The sequence below is a fragment of the Dromiciops gliroides genome, chromosome 3, assembly GCF_019393635.1.
Source record: "Dromiciops gliroides isolate mDroGli1 chromosome 3, mDroGli1.pri, whole genome shotgun sequence".
NCBI classification, from domain to species: Eukaryota; Metazoa; Chordata; class Mammalia; order Microbiotheria; family Microbiotheriidae; genus Dromiciops; species Dromiciops gliroides.
The window spans coordinates 583,703,061-583,722,288 of NC_057863.1; the positions used below are offsets into that span (position 1 = coordinate 583,703,061).

Here is a 19,228-nt window from a genome sequence, read left to right on the forward strand (position 1 = left end):
GTGTTCTAAATTTTTCTTCCTCCCTCTCTCCTCAACTCTCCCTATGAGATCAAGAAATTCAATATGTCATACTGATGCAGTAATGCAGAACATATTCATCTTCCTTGAAAGTGTTTTGCTTTTTATTGCTCTCTCTCCCAATCTGCCCTTTCCTCCTTTCCCTCTTTCCCCCTCCCCTTTTCTCCCTCCCCCCTCCCCTCAGGGCAAGAATATATTACTATACCTACTTTAGTATATATGTTAGTCCTTCTTTGAGCCAATTCTGATGATATTAAGGTTCACTCACTCCCCAACTCCTTCCCTCTCTTCTACTCTCCTCCATAAGCATTTTTCTTGTTTCCTTCATGTGAAGTACCTCTCCCCAGACCATCTCTCCCCTTCTCCCTCCCCCAGTTTATTCGTCCTACACCTCAACCCTATTTTAATGATGTCATCATGGATAGGTGGCACAGTGGACAAAGCACCAGCCCTGGACCCAGGAGGCTCCAAGCCCAAGTCCAGCCCCAGACATAAGACACCCCACCCTGGCTGCCCCACAAAGAACAAAACATAAATGCTTTACAGATATCATCCCTTCATATTCAGTTCAGACCTGTGTCTTCTGTGAATTCCTTACTGAAATAGTTCTTATGATTTCAAAGTATTATCTTCCCATATAGGAATGTTAACAGTTTGATCTTTTAATACTCCTCACGACGCCTTTTTCCTGCTTACATTTTTATGCTTCTCCAGGGTTTTGTATTTGAAAGTCAAATTTTCTATTCAGTTCTGGTCTTTTCATCACGAGTGCTTGAAAGACTTCTTTCTCATTAAAATCCCATTTTTGCCTCTGAAAGATTATACTCAGTTTTGCTGGGTATGTGATTTTTGGCTGAAGTCCCAGTTCCTTTGCCCTCTGAAATATCATATTCCATGCCCTTCGGTCATTTAATGTAGAAGCTGCTAAATCTTGCTTTATCCTTATTGGAGCTCCACAGTATTTGAATTCCTTTTTTCTAACTGCTTGAAGTATTTTCTCCTTCACCTGGGAGTTCTGGAATTTGGCTATAATATTCCTGGAGGTTTTCCTTTTGGGATCTCTTTCAGAAAGTGATCGGTGGATTCTTTCAATTTCTATTTTAGCTTCTGCTTCTAGAATATCAGGGCAATTTTCCCTCACAATCTCTTGGAGGATGGTGTCTAAGCTCTTGTTTTGGTCATGGTTTTCAGGTAGTCCAATGATCTTCAAATGATCTCTCCTAGATTTATTTTCTAGGTCAGCTGTTTTACCAAGGAGATATTTCACATTGCCCTCTATTTTTTCATTCAATTGGATTTGCTTTACTGTGTCTTGGTTTCTCATAAGGTCACTAGCTTCCATTTGTTCAGGAAAGTTAAATCCTTCCCCCCAGTCCACTGGTACCCCTGCATTTACCCCCCAGGCCAGCAGTTCAGCCCGACTCTGAGCTCAGTTCCAGAAGACGCCTGTGCTACAGCTGATTCAGAGGCACTGGGGCAAATTCCTCACCAAAAAAAAGATGACTACATTTGAAAACTATACATAAGCAGGGATTTGTAAAATTAAGTTTTTCTGCTGCCTTTATTTAAAGGATGATGAATCCTTATTATCTTTATTCTTTTGGTTAAAAGTACCAAGGGTCTCTCTCATCATGGGGTTCTGAATAGTGTGGTAACTGTTCATTATTTTCTCAGGCCTCAGGGATATTGATTCTACCCAATAGGCTTTAATATTTTGTTTGACTATATGTCTCCATTATTCTCCATTGTTCTGCACAGTATTGGACTGGACCACATAATTAGAACCTGAGCATGCAGCCCGTGAGGTCTCAGCATGGTCAAAAATACCACAGAACGCAGTTTCTCAGCTTTCTTCCTGGTTGGGATTCCTGGCCTGGAGGCCTTCCATTGCTGGCTGAGCATCCCTGTCTTTCTCCTATATATTCTGACCCTACTGGGAAACACCCTCATCATCCTCACTGTCAAGTTGGAGCCTAGTCTCCACCAGCCCATGTTCTACTTTCTCTGCATGCTGGGCCTCAATGATGTGGCCATTGCTTCATCCACAGCCCCCAAGATGCTCAGCATCTTCTGGCTGGATGCCCACCTTATCTCATTTGATGACTGCATAGCACAGATGTACTTTATCCACACTTTCTGCATCATTGAGTCAGCCCTATTGGTCTCTATGGCCTTTGACAGATATGTGGCTATATGCCACCCACTACACTATGCCACTATTCTGACTACTCCTATGGTCATTAGGATGGGATTGGCTGGGGCTGCCCGGGCCATTATCATGGTCCTTCCTTGTCCGCTTCTCATATTAAGGCTACGCTACTGTACCAAGTACATCATCAGGCATGCCTATTGTGAGCACATGGCCATAGTTAAATTGGCCTGTTCCAATACCCTCATCAATCGAGCATATGGAATCTCTGTTGCACTCTCCGTTATGGTAATAGACCTAGGACTAATCACCATGTCCTACATCAAAATCCTCCAGGCTGTCTTTAGGCTCTCCTCAAAGGATGCCCGATCCAAAGCCCTGGGCACATGTGCTGCCCACATTTCTACAATTCTGGTCTCCTATATACCTGCCCTGTTTAGCTTCCTCACTCATCGAATTGGCAAGAAAGTGCCTCCATCCCTTCACATCATCATTGCCAGTATATACCTTCTAGTACCTCCTACAGTTAACCCCTTAATCTATGGTGTGAAAACAAAACAGATCCGTGACCGAGTAATGACACTCTTCTTCCCAAACCAGAAGACTGGGGAACACTAGGGTTCATGGAAAATGAGTAGATGGTATAGGGGTGCCCAAAGGATGAAGACAATTTATTCAAAAATAAGGGTCTACCACGTGCAAGGTATAGTATGAGCCATTGGGTATACTCAGTAGTCTCAGATGGATCTGAGATCTCACTGAATTAGGAGTTCTCTCTAGAAATACATATTACAACTCATCTCTGTTGGCCCACCCTGTGTGAGTCTTGTATAGGCTTTCCCACAAATTTGCACCCATTGTGCAGAATTCCTTGCTCATTTTCTTTTATACTACAAGATTACTTGTGGAGCCCTCAAGATGTTCACTGGTCATCCATTGTCTTCTCCATGTAAACAATCCAACCTCTTTTTCTATCATGCTGTTACATGATGGTATCTTTCATTCCTGTTCTCCTTCATAAACCCTCATTGAATTGAAGCCTGCTCCCAGTCACCATATGCTTCTCCATTTTGCTCTGTTGGATAAATATTTTTTATTCTTCAGAAACTGTTAGATTCCATGACTTATTGCCATATGGTGTAATGTTGGTATTAAAAAGATGGGTCTTTAATTTCATAATAAACTTGGAGTCATTAAAGAAGTTTGTTAGTTTCCTGAAGGGAATCCAGTCCATTGTGTCCTAATGTTCTGTTCCTGTTGGTCCTCCACTGTCAGCCCAATTAATTTTCCATTTGTAAGATCTGTAACAAACATACATACTAATGATGGGTTGTATAAGTTGTTCATTTAAATGATGTTGTATTGTGGAAAACAGACATTCTGTATCCACTTGGTCTTTATTGTGTGGAGGATCAGATGAAGATTCTTTGAATGAGTATACCTTTCTTCTCAGCACCTATGCACTGTTCTAGAACTTGATATAGTCAATATCACACCATTCACAGATAGGAGCATCTGGAAGACTATATCATCTACAGGAAATTTTTATCCAATTTGTATCTGGACCCTTCCTACTTTGACAGTCTCCTTTCAACTTACTTTCCATAATGAATAAATGTACTGACACACCACCTTGCTGTTCTTCACATAAGACATTCCATCTCACAACTTCATACATTTTCACTGACTATCCCCAATGCCTCAAATTCCTTACTTCCTCATTTCTTCTTCCTGTTTTTTTTAAAGCCCCCACTAAAATCCTACCTTCTTCAAAAAGTTATTCCTTACCTCACTTAACACTAGGGTCTTCCCCCTATTGATTAGCTCCAACTTATCCTATTTCTACCTAGTTAATTTCATGTTGTCTCCCCCATTAGATCAGTGAACACCTTGAGATAATGAACTAGTTCATTTTTGTGTTTGTTTATATTCCCAGTTCTTAGCATGGTGTCTCCAATATAGGAGGTGCTCAATAAATGCTCATTGATTTGATTTGATTTGACATTTCTCCCCCCTTTTATGTTATTGCTCATGTCTATGAGCAAAGGATCTCATTGAACAGGGTTATTTGTGTTGTTACACCTTTCAAGGAATAGTGAATGGTTTTCATTTGTAAATGGTAGATACAATACTGTAAAATAACTTGTAAAGCAGCATTTTGTTCTATAGACTCTAATATTTTTTCATAACCAATAAACAATAAGCATAGTGAGATTTTATATTCTCTGTATCTTTCAGTTAATGATGAAATGTTAAACATACATTCCACTGTGGAAGATTGTTTACAAAAGTCTGCTTATTTCGTACAAATTTACTTATCAAGGACTCCCTTGATTTGTGTTTATATGACTCATAGAATTTTTGTAGGTTGGAAACAATATGGGCTCATACTTATTGATATTCTCTTCGTCTTCTTTTTGTTATTAATGAATCCCACAATCTTTAGGTATCTGGGATATAGAAATGAATGAGTAAAGTGTTAATGTGAAAGATATCCTGTTTGTGAGCCTCTCCATTTGCTCAGGCTTTTCTTTTAAATGATTCTCATTTCTTTCTTGAAATATTTTTTTTAATTAATATTTTATTTTTTGTCCATTACATGTAAAGATAGTTCTCATCTTTTTTTTATACAAGCCTTACAATTTCAGATTTTTCTCCCTCCCTCCTCTCCCTTCCCCCTCCCCTAGACAGCAGGAAATCTGATATAGGTTATATACATATATATATATATATATATATATATATATATATATATATATATATATATATATATACATATATACACATAATAACATTAATCCTATTTCTACATTAGTCATGTTATAAGAGAAAAAATCAGAGCACTAATGAAAAACCTCAAAACAGAAAAAAACAACAGCACCAAAAACAAAAGAAATAGTATGGTTCATTCAGCATCTATACTCTGCAGTTTTTTTTTTCTTGGATTTGGAGATCCTCTTCCATCATGAGTTCCCTGGATCTCTTCTGTACCATTGCATTGGTGAGAAGAATATAGTCCATCACAGTAGATCAACACTCAATGTTGATGATACTGTGTACAATGTTCTTCTGGTTCTGCTCATCTCACTCATCATCAGCTCACGTAAGACCCTCCAGGTTTCTCTGAACTCCTCCTGCTTATCATTTCTTACAGCACAATAGTATTCCATTGTATTCATATACCACAACTTGTCCAGCCATTCCCCAATTGATGGGCACCCCTTCAACTTCCAATTCCTTGCCACCACATAAAGAGCAGCTATAAATATTTTTGTATGTGTGGGTCCCTTTCCCCCTTCCATGATTTCTTTGGGAAAAAGATCCAAAAGTGGTATTGCTGGGTCAAACGGTATGCACAGCTTTATTGCCCTTTGGGCATAATTCCAAATTGCTCTCCAGAATGGTTGGATCAGTTCACAGCTCCACCAACAATACATTAGTGTTCCAATTTTCCCACAGCTTCTCCAACATTTATTATTTTCCTTTTTTGTCATTTTAGCCAATCTGATAGGTGTCAGGTGGTACCTCAGGGTTGTTTTAATTTGCATCTCTCTAATCATTAGAGATTTAGAGCATTTTTTCATATGGGAATAGATAGCTTTGGTTTCTTCATCAGAAAACTGCCTGTTCATTTCTCAATTGGGGAATGACTTGGATTCTTATAAATTTGATTTAGTTCCCTATATATTTTAGAGATGTGGCCTTTATCAGAAGTACTGGCCACAAAAATTGTTTCCCAGATTTCTGCCTCCCTTCTAATTTTCAATGCATTGCTTCTGTTTGTACAATTTTTTTTTAATTTAATGTAATCAAAATCATCCATTTTGCATTTTATAATATACTCTATCTCTTGTTTGGTCATAAACTATTTTCCTTTCCAAAGATCTGATAGGTAGACTATTCCTTTCTCTCTTAATTTACCTATGGTATCACCTCTTATGTCTAAATCATGTATCCATTTTGACCTTATTTTAGTACAAGGTGTAAGATGTTGGTCTATGCCTAATTTCTACCATACTATCTTCCAGTTTTCCCAGCAGCTTTTGTCAAATACTGAGTTCCTATCCCAGAAGCTGGAGTCTTTGGGTTTATCAAACACTACATTACTAGTGTCATTTACTACTGCATTTCCTGAGCCTAGCCTATTCCATTGATCTACCACTCTATTTTTTAGCGAGTAACAGATAGTTTTGATGACTGCCGCTTTATAGTAAAGCTCCAGGTTTGGTACCACTAACCCACCTTCCTGTGAATTTTTTTTTCATTATTTCCCTGGATATTCTTGATTTTTTTGTTTTTCCAGATGAATTTTGTTATTATTTTTTCTAGCTCTATAAAATAATTTTTAGGTAGTCTGATTGGTATGGCACTGAATAAGTAAATTAATTTAGGCAGTATTGTCATTTTTACTATATTAGCTCTGCCTATCCATGAGCAATTGATATCTTTCCAATTATTTAGAACCGATTTGATTTGTGTGAAGAGTGTTTGTTAGTTGTGTACATAGAGTTCCTGGGTTGGTCTTGGCAAGTAGACTCCCAAGTATTTTATATTATCTACTGTTACTTTAAATGGAATTTCTCTTTCTATCTCTTGCTGCTGGACTTTGTTGGTCATGTATAGAAATGCTGATGATTTATGTGGATTTATTTTATATCCTGCTACTTTGCTAACGTTGTTAATTGTTTCAAGTAATTTTTAAGTTGATTCTCTAGGATTCTTTAAGCATACCACCATATCATCTGCAAAGAGTGATAGTTTTGTTTCCTCCTTGCCTATTCTAATTCCTTTAAATTCCTTTCTATTCTCTGATTGCTAAAGCTAACATTTCTAGTACAATGTTAAATAATAGGGCTGATAATGGACATCCCTGTTTCACCCCTGATCTTATTGGGAAGGCCTCTAATTTATCTCCATTGCATATAGTACTTGCTGATGGCTTTAGGTAGATACTGTTTATTATTTTAAGGAAAGTTCCACCTATTCCTAAACTCTCCAGTGTTTTTATTAGGAATGGGTGTTGTATTTTGTCAAAAGCTTTCTCTGTATCTATTGAGATAATCATATGATTTTGGTTGGTTTTCTTATAGATGTGGTTGATTATGTTAAGAGTTTTCCTAATGTTGAACCAGCCCTGCATTCCTGGTATAAATCCCACCTGGTCATAGTGTATTATCATGGTGATCACTTGCTGTAATCTCCTTGCTAATATCTTATTTAAGATTTTAGCATCAATATTCATTAGGGAAATTGGTCTATAATTTTCTTTCTCTGTTTTTGCTTTGCCTGCTTTTGATATCACCACCATATTTGTGTCATAAAACGAATTTGGTAGAACTCCTTCTTCACCTATTTTTCTAAATAATTTGTATAATATTGGAATTAATTGTTCTTTAAATGTTTGGTAAAATTCACCCGTAAACCCATCTGGCCCTGGGGATTTTTTCTTAGGGAGTTCATTAATGGCTTGTTCAATTTCTTTTTCTAATATGGGTTTAATTAAGGATTTTATTTCCTCTTCAGTTAACCTGGGCAGTTTGTATTTTTGTAAATATTCATCCATTTCATTTAGATTGTCAAATTTATTGGCATACAGTTGGGCAAAATAATTCCTAATTATTGATTTAATTTCCACTTCATTGGTGGCAACATCATCTTTTTCATTTTTGATACTGGTAATTTGGTTTTCTTCTTTCTTTTTTTTAATCAAATTAATCAATATTTTATCTAATTTATTGTTTTTTTCATAAAACCAGCTCTTAGTTTTATTGATTAATTTTATAATTTTTTTTTTGCTTTCAACTTATTAATTTCTCCTTTGATTTTCAGGATCTCTAATTTCTAATTCTAATTGGGGATTTCTAATTTGTTCTTTTTCTAGCTTTTTAAGTTGCATGCCCAATTCATTAATCTCTTCTTTCTCTTTTTTATTCATGTAAGCATTTGTAGCTATAAATTTTCCCCTAAGCACTGCTTTGGCTGCATCCCATAGATTTTGGTATGTTGTCTCACTATTGTCATTCTCTTGGATATAGTTATTGATTGTTTCTATGATTTGTTGTTTGGCCCATTCATTCTTTTTTTTTTTTTTTTTTTTTGCGGGGCAATGGGGGTTAAGTGACTTGCCCACGGTCACACAGCCAGTAAGTGTCAAGTGTCTGAGGCTGGATTTGAACTCAGGAACTCCTGAATCCAGGGCTGGTGCTTTATCTACTGCACCACCTAGCCGCCCCCCCATTCATTCTTTAGAATGAAATTATTTAGTTTCTAATTGATTTTCATTCTACTTTTCCCTGGCTCTTTCTTACATGTAATTTTTATTGCGTCATGATCTGAAAAGGATGCATTTACTATTTCTGCCTTTCTACATTTGACTATGATGTTTTTGTGCCCTAATACATGGTCAATTTTTGAAAATGTGCCATGTACTGCTGAGAAAAGTATATTCCTTTCTATCCCCATTCAATTTTCTCCAGACATCTATCATGTCTAACTTTTCTAGTAATCTATTCACCTCTTTCACTTCTTTCTTATTTATTTTTTGGCTAGATTTATCTAATTCTGAGAGGGGGAGATTCAGATCCCCCACTAGTATAGTATTACTGTCTAATTCCTCTTGTAACTCATTTAACTTCTCTAAGAACTTGGATGCTATACCATTTGGTGCATACATATTTAATATTGATATTACTTCATTATCTGTAGTGCCTTTAAGCAAGATATAATTTCCTTCCTTATCTCTTTTAATGAGATCTATTTTTGCCTGCACTTTGTCTGAGATAAGGATTGCTACCCCTGCTTTTTTACTTTAGCTGAAGCATAATATATTCTGCTCCAGCCTTTTACCTTTACTCTGTGTGTATCTCTCTGCTTCAAATGTGTTTCTTGTAAACAGCATATTGTAGGATTCTGGTTTTTAATCCACTCTGCAATTCACTTCCATTTTATAGCAGAGTTCATACCATTCACATTCACAGTTATTATTACTGACTGTCTATTCCCCTCCATTCTATTTACCCCCTTTGTACTTTCCCCCCCTTCTTTCACTGTATTCCTCCTCACCAACATTTTACTTCTTACCCCTGCCTCTCCCAATCTGCCCTCCCTTTTTATCACCCCCCTCTTTTCTTTACCCTTTTCTCCCTTGCTTTTGTCCTCCCTTCTATCAGTCCCCCCCCTTTCCCTTCCCCTTTTGCTTCCCTAACGAAGGAGCTAAGTTTCTTTATCCCAATGAATATATATGTTATTCCCTCTTTGAATCAAATCTAATGAGAATAGGGTTGAAACAATGTTCACCCCTCCTTTCTTTCGCTCTATTGTAATAGGTTTTTTTTTTCTTCACCTCTTCATATGATAAAATTCATCCCATTCCACCTCCCCTTTCCTCTCCTCCCCATAGATTCCCTTTTTAACCCCCTAATTTTTTGTATCATCACCTCAAAGACAATTTATATTTATACCCTCTGTGTAAAGTCCTTCTCTCTGCCCAAATACATTTACAATTCTTAAGAGTTATGAGTATTATCTTCCCATGTAGGGATATAAACAGTTTAACCTAATAGGGTAACCTTTCCCCACCCCACCCCCTTTTTACCTGTTTAAACTTCTCTTGAGTCTTGTATGTTAGGATCAAATTTTCTATTCAGTTCTGGTCTTTTCACCAGGAAAGATTGAAAGTCCCCAATGTCATTAAATGTCCATCTTTTCCCCTGAAAGAAAATGCACATTTTTGCTGGGTAATAGATTCTTGGCTGCAATCCAAGCTCCTTTGCCTTCTGGAATATCATATTCCAAGCCTTGCGGTCCTTTAATGTTGAAGCTGCCAGGTCCTGAGCAATCCTGACTGTGGCTCCATGATATTTAAATTGCTTCTTTCTGGCTGCTTGGAGTATTTTCTCCTTCACCTGATAATTCTGGAATTTGGCTACAATATTCCTTGGAGTTTTCCTTTTGGGGTCTCTTTCAGGAGGTGATCGGTGGATTCTTTCAATGATGATTTTATCCTCTGATTCTATGATATCAGGGCAGTTCTCCTTAATAATTTCCTGGAGTATGGTGTCTAGATTCTTTTTCTGATCATGACTTTCAGGCAGTCCAATGGTTCTCAAATTCTCTCTCCTCGATCTGTTTTCTAGATCAGTTGTCTTTCCAATGAGGTATTTCACATTTTCTTCTATTTTTTCATTCTTTTGATTCTGCTTGACTGATTCCCAGTGTCTCATGGATTCCTTATCTTCCAACTGTCCAATTTTAATTTTTAAGGCATTGTTTTCTTCAGTAAGATTATGTACCTTTTTTTCCATTTGGCCAAGTGAATTTTTTAAGGCATTGTTTTCTTCAGTGAAATTATGCACTTTTTTTTCCATTTGGCCAGTCAATCTTTGTGCTTCCTTTTCCAAGCTGCTGATTCTTTTTTCATAGTTTTCTTGTTTTGCTTTCATTTCTTTCCCCATTTTTTCTTCTACCTCTCTCAATTGATTTTTAAAATCCTTTTTGAGCTCTTCCAGGAAGGCTTTTTGTTCTTGAAACCAATTCACCTTCCCTAGTGAGGCTTCACATGTAGGCAGTTTGAGGGTATTGTCCTCATCTGAGTTTGAGTTGGCTTCTTCCCTATTGATACAGAAGCTCTCAATGGAGAGGGCTCTTTTTTGCTTCTTACTCATTATTGCAGCTTATTTATTTATTTTTTTAAGTTGAGTTGAGGTCTGCTCTGGGGGCACCAGGGTCCCTGTTTTGGGCTTCTTGTGCAGGGATATAGGTGCTATGTGACCGGCTTTTTACTCTGAGGCCTTTATATTGTGTGCAGTTCGCCCCGCTGCACTTCCTGTCTGAGTGCTCGCCCGGCGCCTGATCCTGCCTGCCCCGTTCATGGCCTTCTCGGCCAGTGCACATAGGTTTTTCCACTGTCCTTCTTGGCCACCAGATTTTTGAGCCAGGTTCCAGGGGCCTCAGTTGTCCGGCTGTGGCCCACAGCTCCTGCTGACTTGCCCCGACCCCCTCGGCGCTGGGTTGCTGCCCTGCGCTGGGCCTCCCTTTTGCCTGAGTCAGACCGACCTTTTCCTGAAGTCTTCTAAATGATCTCTGGTTGGAAGACTGTGTCTCTCTGTACCTTTGCAGGATGTGTAGTTTCAGAATCAGTCCAGAGGCTTGATTTAATGTTCTTTTTGAGGGAACAGAAGGAGAGTTCAGGCAGCTTGCTGCTTCTTCTCCGCCATCTTGGCTCCGCCCCCTTGCTCAGGCTTTTAAGTGCAACAAGAACAAATTAGAAAGAAAATGTAATTCTCACCCCAATAGACATGGGTTAAATCCTGTGGCACCATATTTGATAGGTTTTTTAAATGCATGCTACACAAGGATAAGAAGATATTCCTTCTATAGTTAAAATATCCTTGAGTAAATTACATAAAGAGTCTCTATTTGGGCTAGTCTCTACTTGAGAGAGTACATCTGCATAAAAATATTTATAGTCCCTCTTTTTTTGTACTAGCAAAGAACTACAAAGTAAGTAAGTTGAAGATGAGTAGAATAAAGCATTATATATGAATTAATGTAATACTATTGTGACATAAGAAATGATGAAAGAGGTAGTTTCAAAAGAAATTCTTGTGGGCAGCTACATGGCACAGTGGATAAAGCACAGGCCCTGGATTCAGGAGGACCTGAGTTCAAATCTGGACTCAGACACTTGACACTCAGTAGCTGTGTGACCCTGGGCAAGTCACTTAACCCTCATTGCTCCACCAAAAAAAATTAAATCAAAAGAAATTCTTGTAACTAATGTATGTAATCTAGCAAGAGATATTTCCTCATTGATCATGTAAAGGTGTTTAAGATAACAAGTGCATATGGATAGAGAATTGCCTTTCTTTCACCTCAGAAAGAAGGGGTAAAGGAAACAAAAGATTCACAGGAGTCCTTAAATTAGGAAACAAGCATCAGTTAAGTTCTTACAATGTGCCAGGCACTGTGCTAAGCATTATACAATTATTATCTCATTTGATTTCCACAACGACCCTGAGAGGTAGGTACCACTACTACCCCCATTTTATAGTTGAGGAAACAGGAAAGACATTGGTTAAATGACTTGCCCAGAATGGCACTGAAACTGTTGTTGTTGTTGTTATTGTTTGTACTTCATTCTTGAAGAAGACCATGGCATTGGGAGGCTATGTCATAACTTGCAATGAACTGGATTTAAGAGAGGGAGGGTTATGCAAAGTCACCAACCTTACTGCCTCCTCCAGAGTCATCTAAGTCCAGTGGTAAGATATATATCAAGATGAATGGAGATAGCCCTCGATGTTTGAAGCAACTGGAGTTGAGTTGACTTGCCCAGGGTCACATGGCTAGTAAGTGTCAAGTGTCTGAGGCTGGATTTGAACTCAGGTCCTCCTACTCTATTCACTGTGCCCCCCAGAATCACACAGCTGATAACTGTCTGAGGCCATATTTGAACTCAGGTATTCCTGACTCCTAGTTCAGTACTCTGTCATCTACATTGTCTGTTTTTGTTGTTCAATCATTGTTGTATCTAATGATTTGTGACCCCTAGGACCATATCAAAATAATACTGTTGATGGGGAGGAGGGAGGTTTGGCAAAGATACTGGAGTGGTTTGCCATTTTCTTCTCCAATGGATTAAGGCAAATAGAAAATTAATGACTTGCCCAAAGTCTAAGTGTCTAAGGCCAGATTTGAATTCTGGTCTTCCTGACTCCAAACCCAGTGTTCTATCCACTGAGGGACTTAGCTGCCTCTAATCTGCAGTATCTAGCTATCTGTAATTGATACCCCAAACACATAGAGAACTCAAGATTTCATAGGAACAAATAAATCTATAAAATCCATAATATAACTTCAGTAGTTCCCTCAGAAGTAAATGAACTCAAGATCACCCTTGGAACTGATATTTCTCAATCGTTCATGGCTCTGCCTTCACCGTTGTATACTAAGTTCTATATCTAGAAATGCTAAGTCATTCATATCCTGTCACTTTTTGGCTGCACTTTCAAATATTTGACACTCCTAAATAGTCTCCATATTTTATCAAAGAATTATCTCAGTATTCTTGATGTTTTTATGTTAGCCAAGGCACTTAAAAATTTGTTTATAAGAAGAAAATTTGACTAGGATACATAAGTAGTTTCCATAGTCATATTCTCCCCCAAATGGAATATAGCTTACAATTAGGGTAAAGAGACAAATAAAAATTAGGAGCGGTACAACATTGAAAGATAAATTAAATATAAGTCACATAGAAATAAATACAAAGAAGATTTATAGCTGTATTTAGCAGATTAAAATGATGGAATTGTAATTGGAAAATTCTAGAAATAAGTATTTCAAGTTGATCAGTTGTTTTCATTAACATTGTTTCCTTCAAGAACATTACATATGTGCAAGAAGTGAGTGGTGGAATGAATATAAGAGCTTTGCATAAAAGAGATTCTTCATTCCAGTATATGTGTGTAATACACACACACATATACATACATACATACACATATACATATATATCATTTAAAATTTACAAAATTGTTCATGCTATCCTTGTGAAAGAGATCAAGTGATCAAGACAGTTAAGCATATTTAGAACAATTTAAATGGCTGAACCCAATGTATATTTATTAATGGTTTCATATCAGCCTGAAAAGCAATTACTAGAGTGCCCTAAAAATATAGACAGTTAAATGATAGATTGACAGTATGTGTACATATATGTATATGTGTGTATGCTTTTATTAATGATTTGAATGAAAACACAGATTACTTGCTTGTTAAAACTTTATGTGAGGGGAAGATTGAAAGGAAAGTAAATAGTCTTTGACTGACAGTTAAGATCCAAAGAGATCTCAGAAGACTAGTATATTTGTCCCTATATATCAAGATGATATTTAGTTACATAAATATGGGATAGGGTAGACATGAAAAGTTATTAGTTTATGTGTAAAACACTTGGGGCTTTTCGTGGGCAGCAAGCTTCATGAGTCTTAGGTGACATGACAATGAAAAAATAAAACACTTCTACCTTATGTTCTATTAAGAGAAAATGAGGGGCAGCTAGGTGGTGCAGTGGATAGAACACTGGCCCTGGAGTCAGGAGTACCTGAGTTCAAATCTGACCTCAGACACTTGACACTTACTAGCTGTGTGACTTTGGGCAAGTCACTTAACCCTCATTGCCCAACCCACCCCCCAAAAATAAAAAAATAAAATAAAATGAGAACCAACATATCAGAAGAAATAACTTCTTTGTACTTATTCTAATCAGAACACACCATGAATACTGTATTTAGTTACTATATGTTTAGTTATAGGAACCACCACACATACAGATATCAACAAACTAGTACACATCTACAGAAGGGTGACCAAGTGAATAGTAGTGACTGGAAGACTTGGGTCAATCCCAACTCTTTTCCTTACTTTAGAGCCTTTTCTTCCCTTACCTTGATTGCATTGACTTTGCTAGTGGAACATATAGGCTCTAAGCTCACTTTCCTTACTCATATTCCTATTAGCAGACCAGGTATCCAGAGCTGTCATGTCAAACATAAATAGAAATGATGACCACCAAACCATACATAAGGATGCTACAGGATGATGATAAACACATTAATATAATTTGTCTTATTGTATTTTGTTAAACGTTTCCCAATTTCATTTATTTTGGTTTCAGATATGTGGTGGATGTGGTGGATTCATGCAGGCTGCAGGCTACATGTTTGACATCTCTCATCTAGGGGATAGCTAATATTACTTAACTCATGGCTCTGAGGGTAACCCTGAAGGGCTGAGGTTTCTAATACTATAATACATGAGCCCCATTGGTGTTTTCCTCAATATAGTTAACCTGACATCTTATTGATATAAATTAATCATTTAACAGAAAATATCCTTTTAAAAGAGATGTTTACTGAGAAGGTATAATGAGGGCTGAAGTATAACACTTCTCCCACCACCCAGGAAGCACATTCTCAACCTCAACATACCCACTAAGTCCCCAGGGAGAGTGGACTTGAACACAGAGAGATTGCTACAACATGCCCTCCTCTTCTCCCCAAGTCATGTAGGGTTTTTTTTATTATTTTGGGGTTTTTTGTTTGTTTATGGGGGAATCCCTCTCCCTGGAAGTCTGTCTCTCTCTCTCTCTCTCTCTCTCTCTCTCTCTCTCTCTCTCTCTCTCTCTCTCCAGTCACCTCAAAGTTCAGTTCTAGGTATGGTGTGGCCAATAAAGGAATCCCTCCTTTACTTAGTTGGACTGGTTCCTCATTGGCCTGGGTCAAGCAGGGCACTCCACGGGGTTGGCTCCTCCACCAGATTCAGCAGTTATGTAATTGAAGGCTATTTGCAGGTTCTGTTACTATCTCAAATTGCTAAACTTTGTTGACTTTTTTGACCTTTCAAAGCTAATAAGATCATAACTTGATTTGCTCTATAACTGAACCATTCATCTAAGATAAGAATAAACACAAAAGAAAAATAAATAGAGGCACCATATATTCGCAAATAAGTGGTGGTCAGGTGAGGAAAGGGTTTCCCAAACTGGCAACTCACTTTGGCTCTTGCCTTCCTGCTACAAGGGAAGAAAGTGAGAGTTCACAGGCAAAGCTTTTGTATGCACATTAAACTAAGTCTTAGCAATCTACTAAAATGATTTGTTTGGGTTTGGGTTTGGGTTTTTTGCCACCATAAGAAAAGAAACAGATGATCCCGCCAGAGTACTGAAATGGGGTGAAGGCTGACCCCTTGTGAATTATTTGTACAGACTTCCTCCTTATGAATAATATATGCAGGATCATCAAGCCACACATAGATTTGTACTCATAGGGGTACACTGTACATACTCTAAGGACTAAGGGCCTTTGACAGTCCTCCATTAAAGAGTATAAAAGTATTTCAATTTCACATAAGCTAAATTAATTATTTCATTTTTTTATCATCTCTATCCCTTGTTTGTTTATTAACTTTTCCCCAGTATAGCTGTGGTCTTGTTCTAGAAGTTTTATCCACCAACTACTTTTTGCAGAGAATTAGAGAGTATTTATTTTAGAAACAAATATATGTTAGCAAAGCTTGATTATTTTAGTCATAAAGATATAGTTGGTATTACTTTGATTTTTGTTTTAAATGAGGTAACAGACTGCTTCTAAGTTAAATGTAGGTTTTGATGTGTGCTATTAATTTATATACCTATAGACATGTATAGGTAGATATGTCCTATGTTCTTCTTTCTTTCATTTATCCACACTGGAAGAAAGCCTCACGTATAGATGAGAAAAGAGGAATGGAGATCTTTCCTAATTTAAAATCGAGAAAACTCTAGACCTGGCCTCTTTTCTATCTGTTCATTTCAGCTGATCCATACAACTTCTTTCTTGACCTTTCTTTTTATCCTTTTGTCACCATTTTCCTTCCTGATGATCTTTAGATACTTCCATATTTCCTTCCACAATAAAGCTATTCATCTCAAAAATATGTAAATAAACAACATATCAAAGGGGGAAGTATGGTACAATGGAAAGAATACTATTTGGGGAATCAGGGGACAACCTCATTTCCAAACATGCCTCTGCTACTTTACTTCCATGTATGGCCCTAGGAAAGCTACAACCTCAATGAGCCTCACTTTCCTCTTCAATAAAGAGGGCCTTAGAGTAGAGGACAGTCTGAAGTGTGCCACAACTTTAAGTATATGATCCCATGACCATATCTTTATGGCCATGTTACTGTGTGATGATGGTTACTAGAATTTCCAGTCTTAGTGGTACTAAAAAAAAAAACAATGCCCAAGCTCTATAGCCTCTTCAAACCAGAGACAAGTACCTTCTTTTCTCTTTGTTTCAGCTTCCTTATTGTTATAAAAGGAAGAATATCCATCCAACCTCCCTCAAAGAGAGATGGTATGTTGTAGGGGGTAGAGTTCAGTATTTTGGGTCAGGGAAATGTGGGTTTATAACATATCTATAAAAAATTGCCACTTTTGAGACTATAAGCAAGCCATCTAGAATCTGTAAAATGGGAATTATAACTATAGCTCCTACCTTATAATACTATTGTGGGGACCAATCAAATAAGATGAAATTTGCAAAGTACTTTGGAAACTCTTAAACACTTCTATATGTGTTATTATTATGAGGATCAGATGAATAAAATTAATACCAGCATATCCAAGGTCTATATAAGAGGAGAGATACTAAGGCAGAGGCAAGAAAGGAAGAGAGGGGGAAAACATTTGTGATATGCAGTTCATTTGGCCCACAGAATAGTCAATCAATTAACCTTTACTAAATGCCTACTTTGTGCAAGTCATTGTGCTAAAAACCAAGAATACAAAGACAGGGTCAAACAAAAAAACAAACAGAACAAAAAAAACTAGAGCCCTCTGATCTCAAGAAGTTCATAGTCTAATTGATGAAACAATATACAAACAACTACATATAAACACAATACATACAGGATCAATTGGGGGGAAGTCTCAACTCTCAAAGGTTATTATGGACATTTGAAATTTTAACTTTTTAGCAACTAACCACTAAACATAGCTCTTCAACTGATGTCACCAAACCCCTGATGATCTCTATTTTGGATGATCAGAGTGATTATCTTATGGAATATTAAATTAAGGGAAGGAACAATATATGCCTCTTTTTGAAAAAATGAATTACCGAGAGTATCCTGGGTTTTTTTCTTGGTCTCTCATTTGGAACTGTTGTTCTCTCATCTTTTCTTTCTCAAAAGAATAATTTTCCACGTCACAAGATTTAGAACAATAAGAGGTATTTTACTACATTGGTTCCCTACTGAGATTCTCCTTCTTCTCCATTTCTTTCTTCCTCCTTCTCCTCCTCTTGTCATTTGGCCTCCTACATTTACTTGAAGGCAGAGAGAAGTTTCTGTGGTGCCAGCATCCAGAGCATCCCATGACATATTTGTTTAGTCTTGACACTGTAGATGATGGGGTTGAGCACATGAGACACCAGCAGGTAAATGTTGGCCATAAGGATATGAACAAGAGGGGAGGAGTGCTTGGCAAAGCGATGTACCATGGAAAGCCAAATCATGGGCACATCAAGAATAAGGACAACACAGATGTGGGAGGCACATGTGTTGAGGGTCTTGAGGAGTTCCTCCTGGGATGCAATGCTCAGCACAGAATGGAGAATGAAGATGTAGGACATGCTGATTCCTAGGGACTCCACACCCCAGAATAATATAATCAAAGCCAAATCATACATGACATTGAAGGTAGTGTCAGCACAAGCCAACTTAATCATATCCTGCTGCAAACAGAATGAGTGGGAGAGGACATGGGTGTCACAGAAGGGATACCACAGGAGGCAGATGAGTAAGGGTGGTAAGAGGGCAGTACTTCTAAGGAGCTAAATCACTCCTGTCTGAACAATGTGCCATGGGTTAAGGATGGTGGCATACCTCAGAGGATTACAGATTGCCACATAGCAGTCAAAGGCCATGGCAAGGAGTACAGCTGACTCCATCAGTGACAGAGAATGAAGAACACGTGATCACACAGGCATCAAAGGTGATCTTGTTGGCACTGAACCAGAAGATCCTGAGCAGAGTGGGCATTGTGGAAAGGGACATACCCATGCCAGTAAGGGGAAACATGGCAAGAAAGTAGTACATGGGTTCATGGAGGCTTGGGTCAGTCCTAATAATGTGAATGATGGTGCTATTACCAACTATCCCAATCAGATGAGGGAGACAGAAGGGGATGGAAATCCAACAGTGAGCTGCCTCATAGCCAGGGATGCCAGTGAGGTAGAATGTGGAGGACAGTATATTACTGTCATTGGAGTTGGCCATGGAGCTGTTTCATGGTTTCATGGTCCTATCCCATACTCTCAAGCCCCTACAAAGGAAAGAAGAGGTATATTTTATGGGTCTCAGACATGTTGAAGCCTGGATATATTCTTAAAAGTGTAACCCTTACATATAAAAATACTTTATATTTTCTGAAGTATTTTCCCATCCATTATGTCACTTGATCCTCTTAGAATCCTTGTGAAGTAGGTTAGAGAAAGTATAATGTGAATTATG

General features: G+C 37.7%; 1 protein-coding gene and 1 pseudogene across 1 annotated transcript; one reads left to right on the forward strand and one right to left on the reverse strand.

The window, feature by feature from the left end:
* The first annotated feature begins 1,831 nt into the window (after positions 1 to 1,831).
* Positions 1,832 to 2,785, forward strand: LOC122751654 (putative olfactory receptor 52P1). Its single transcript, XM_043998781.1, has one exon. It carries the CDS (start codon positions 1,832 to 1,834, stop codon positions 2,783 to 2,785), a length of 954 nt encoding a protein of 317 aa, XP_043854716.1.
* Positions 2,786 to 18,039: 15,254 nt separating this feature from the next.
* On the reverse strand, positions 18,040 to 18,994 carry LOC122748063 (annotated as a pseudogene).
* Positions 18,995 to 19,228: the final 234 nt, after the last annotated feature.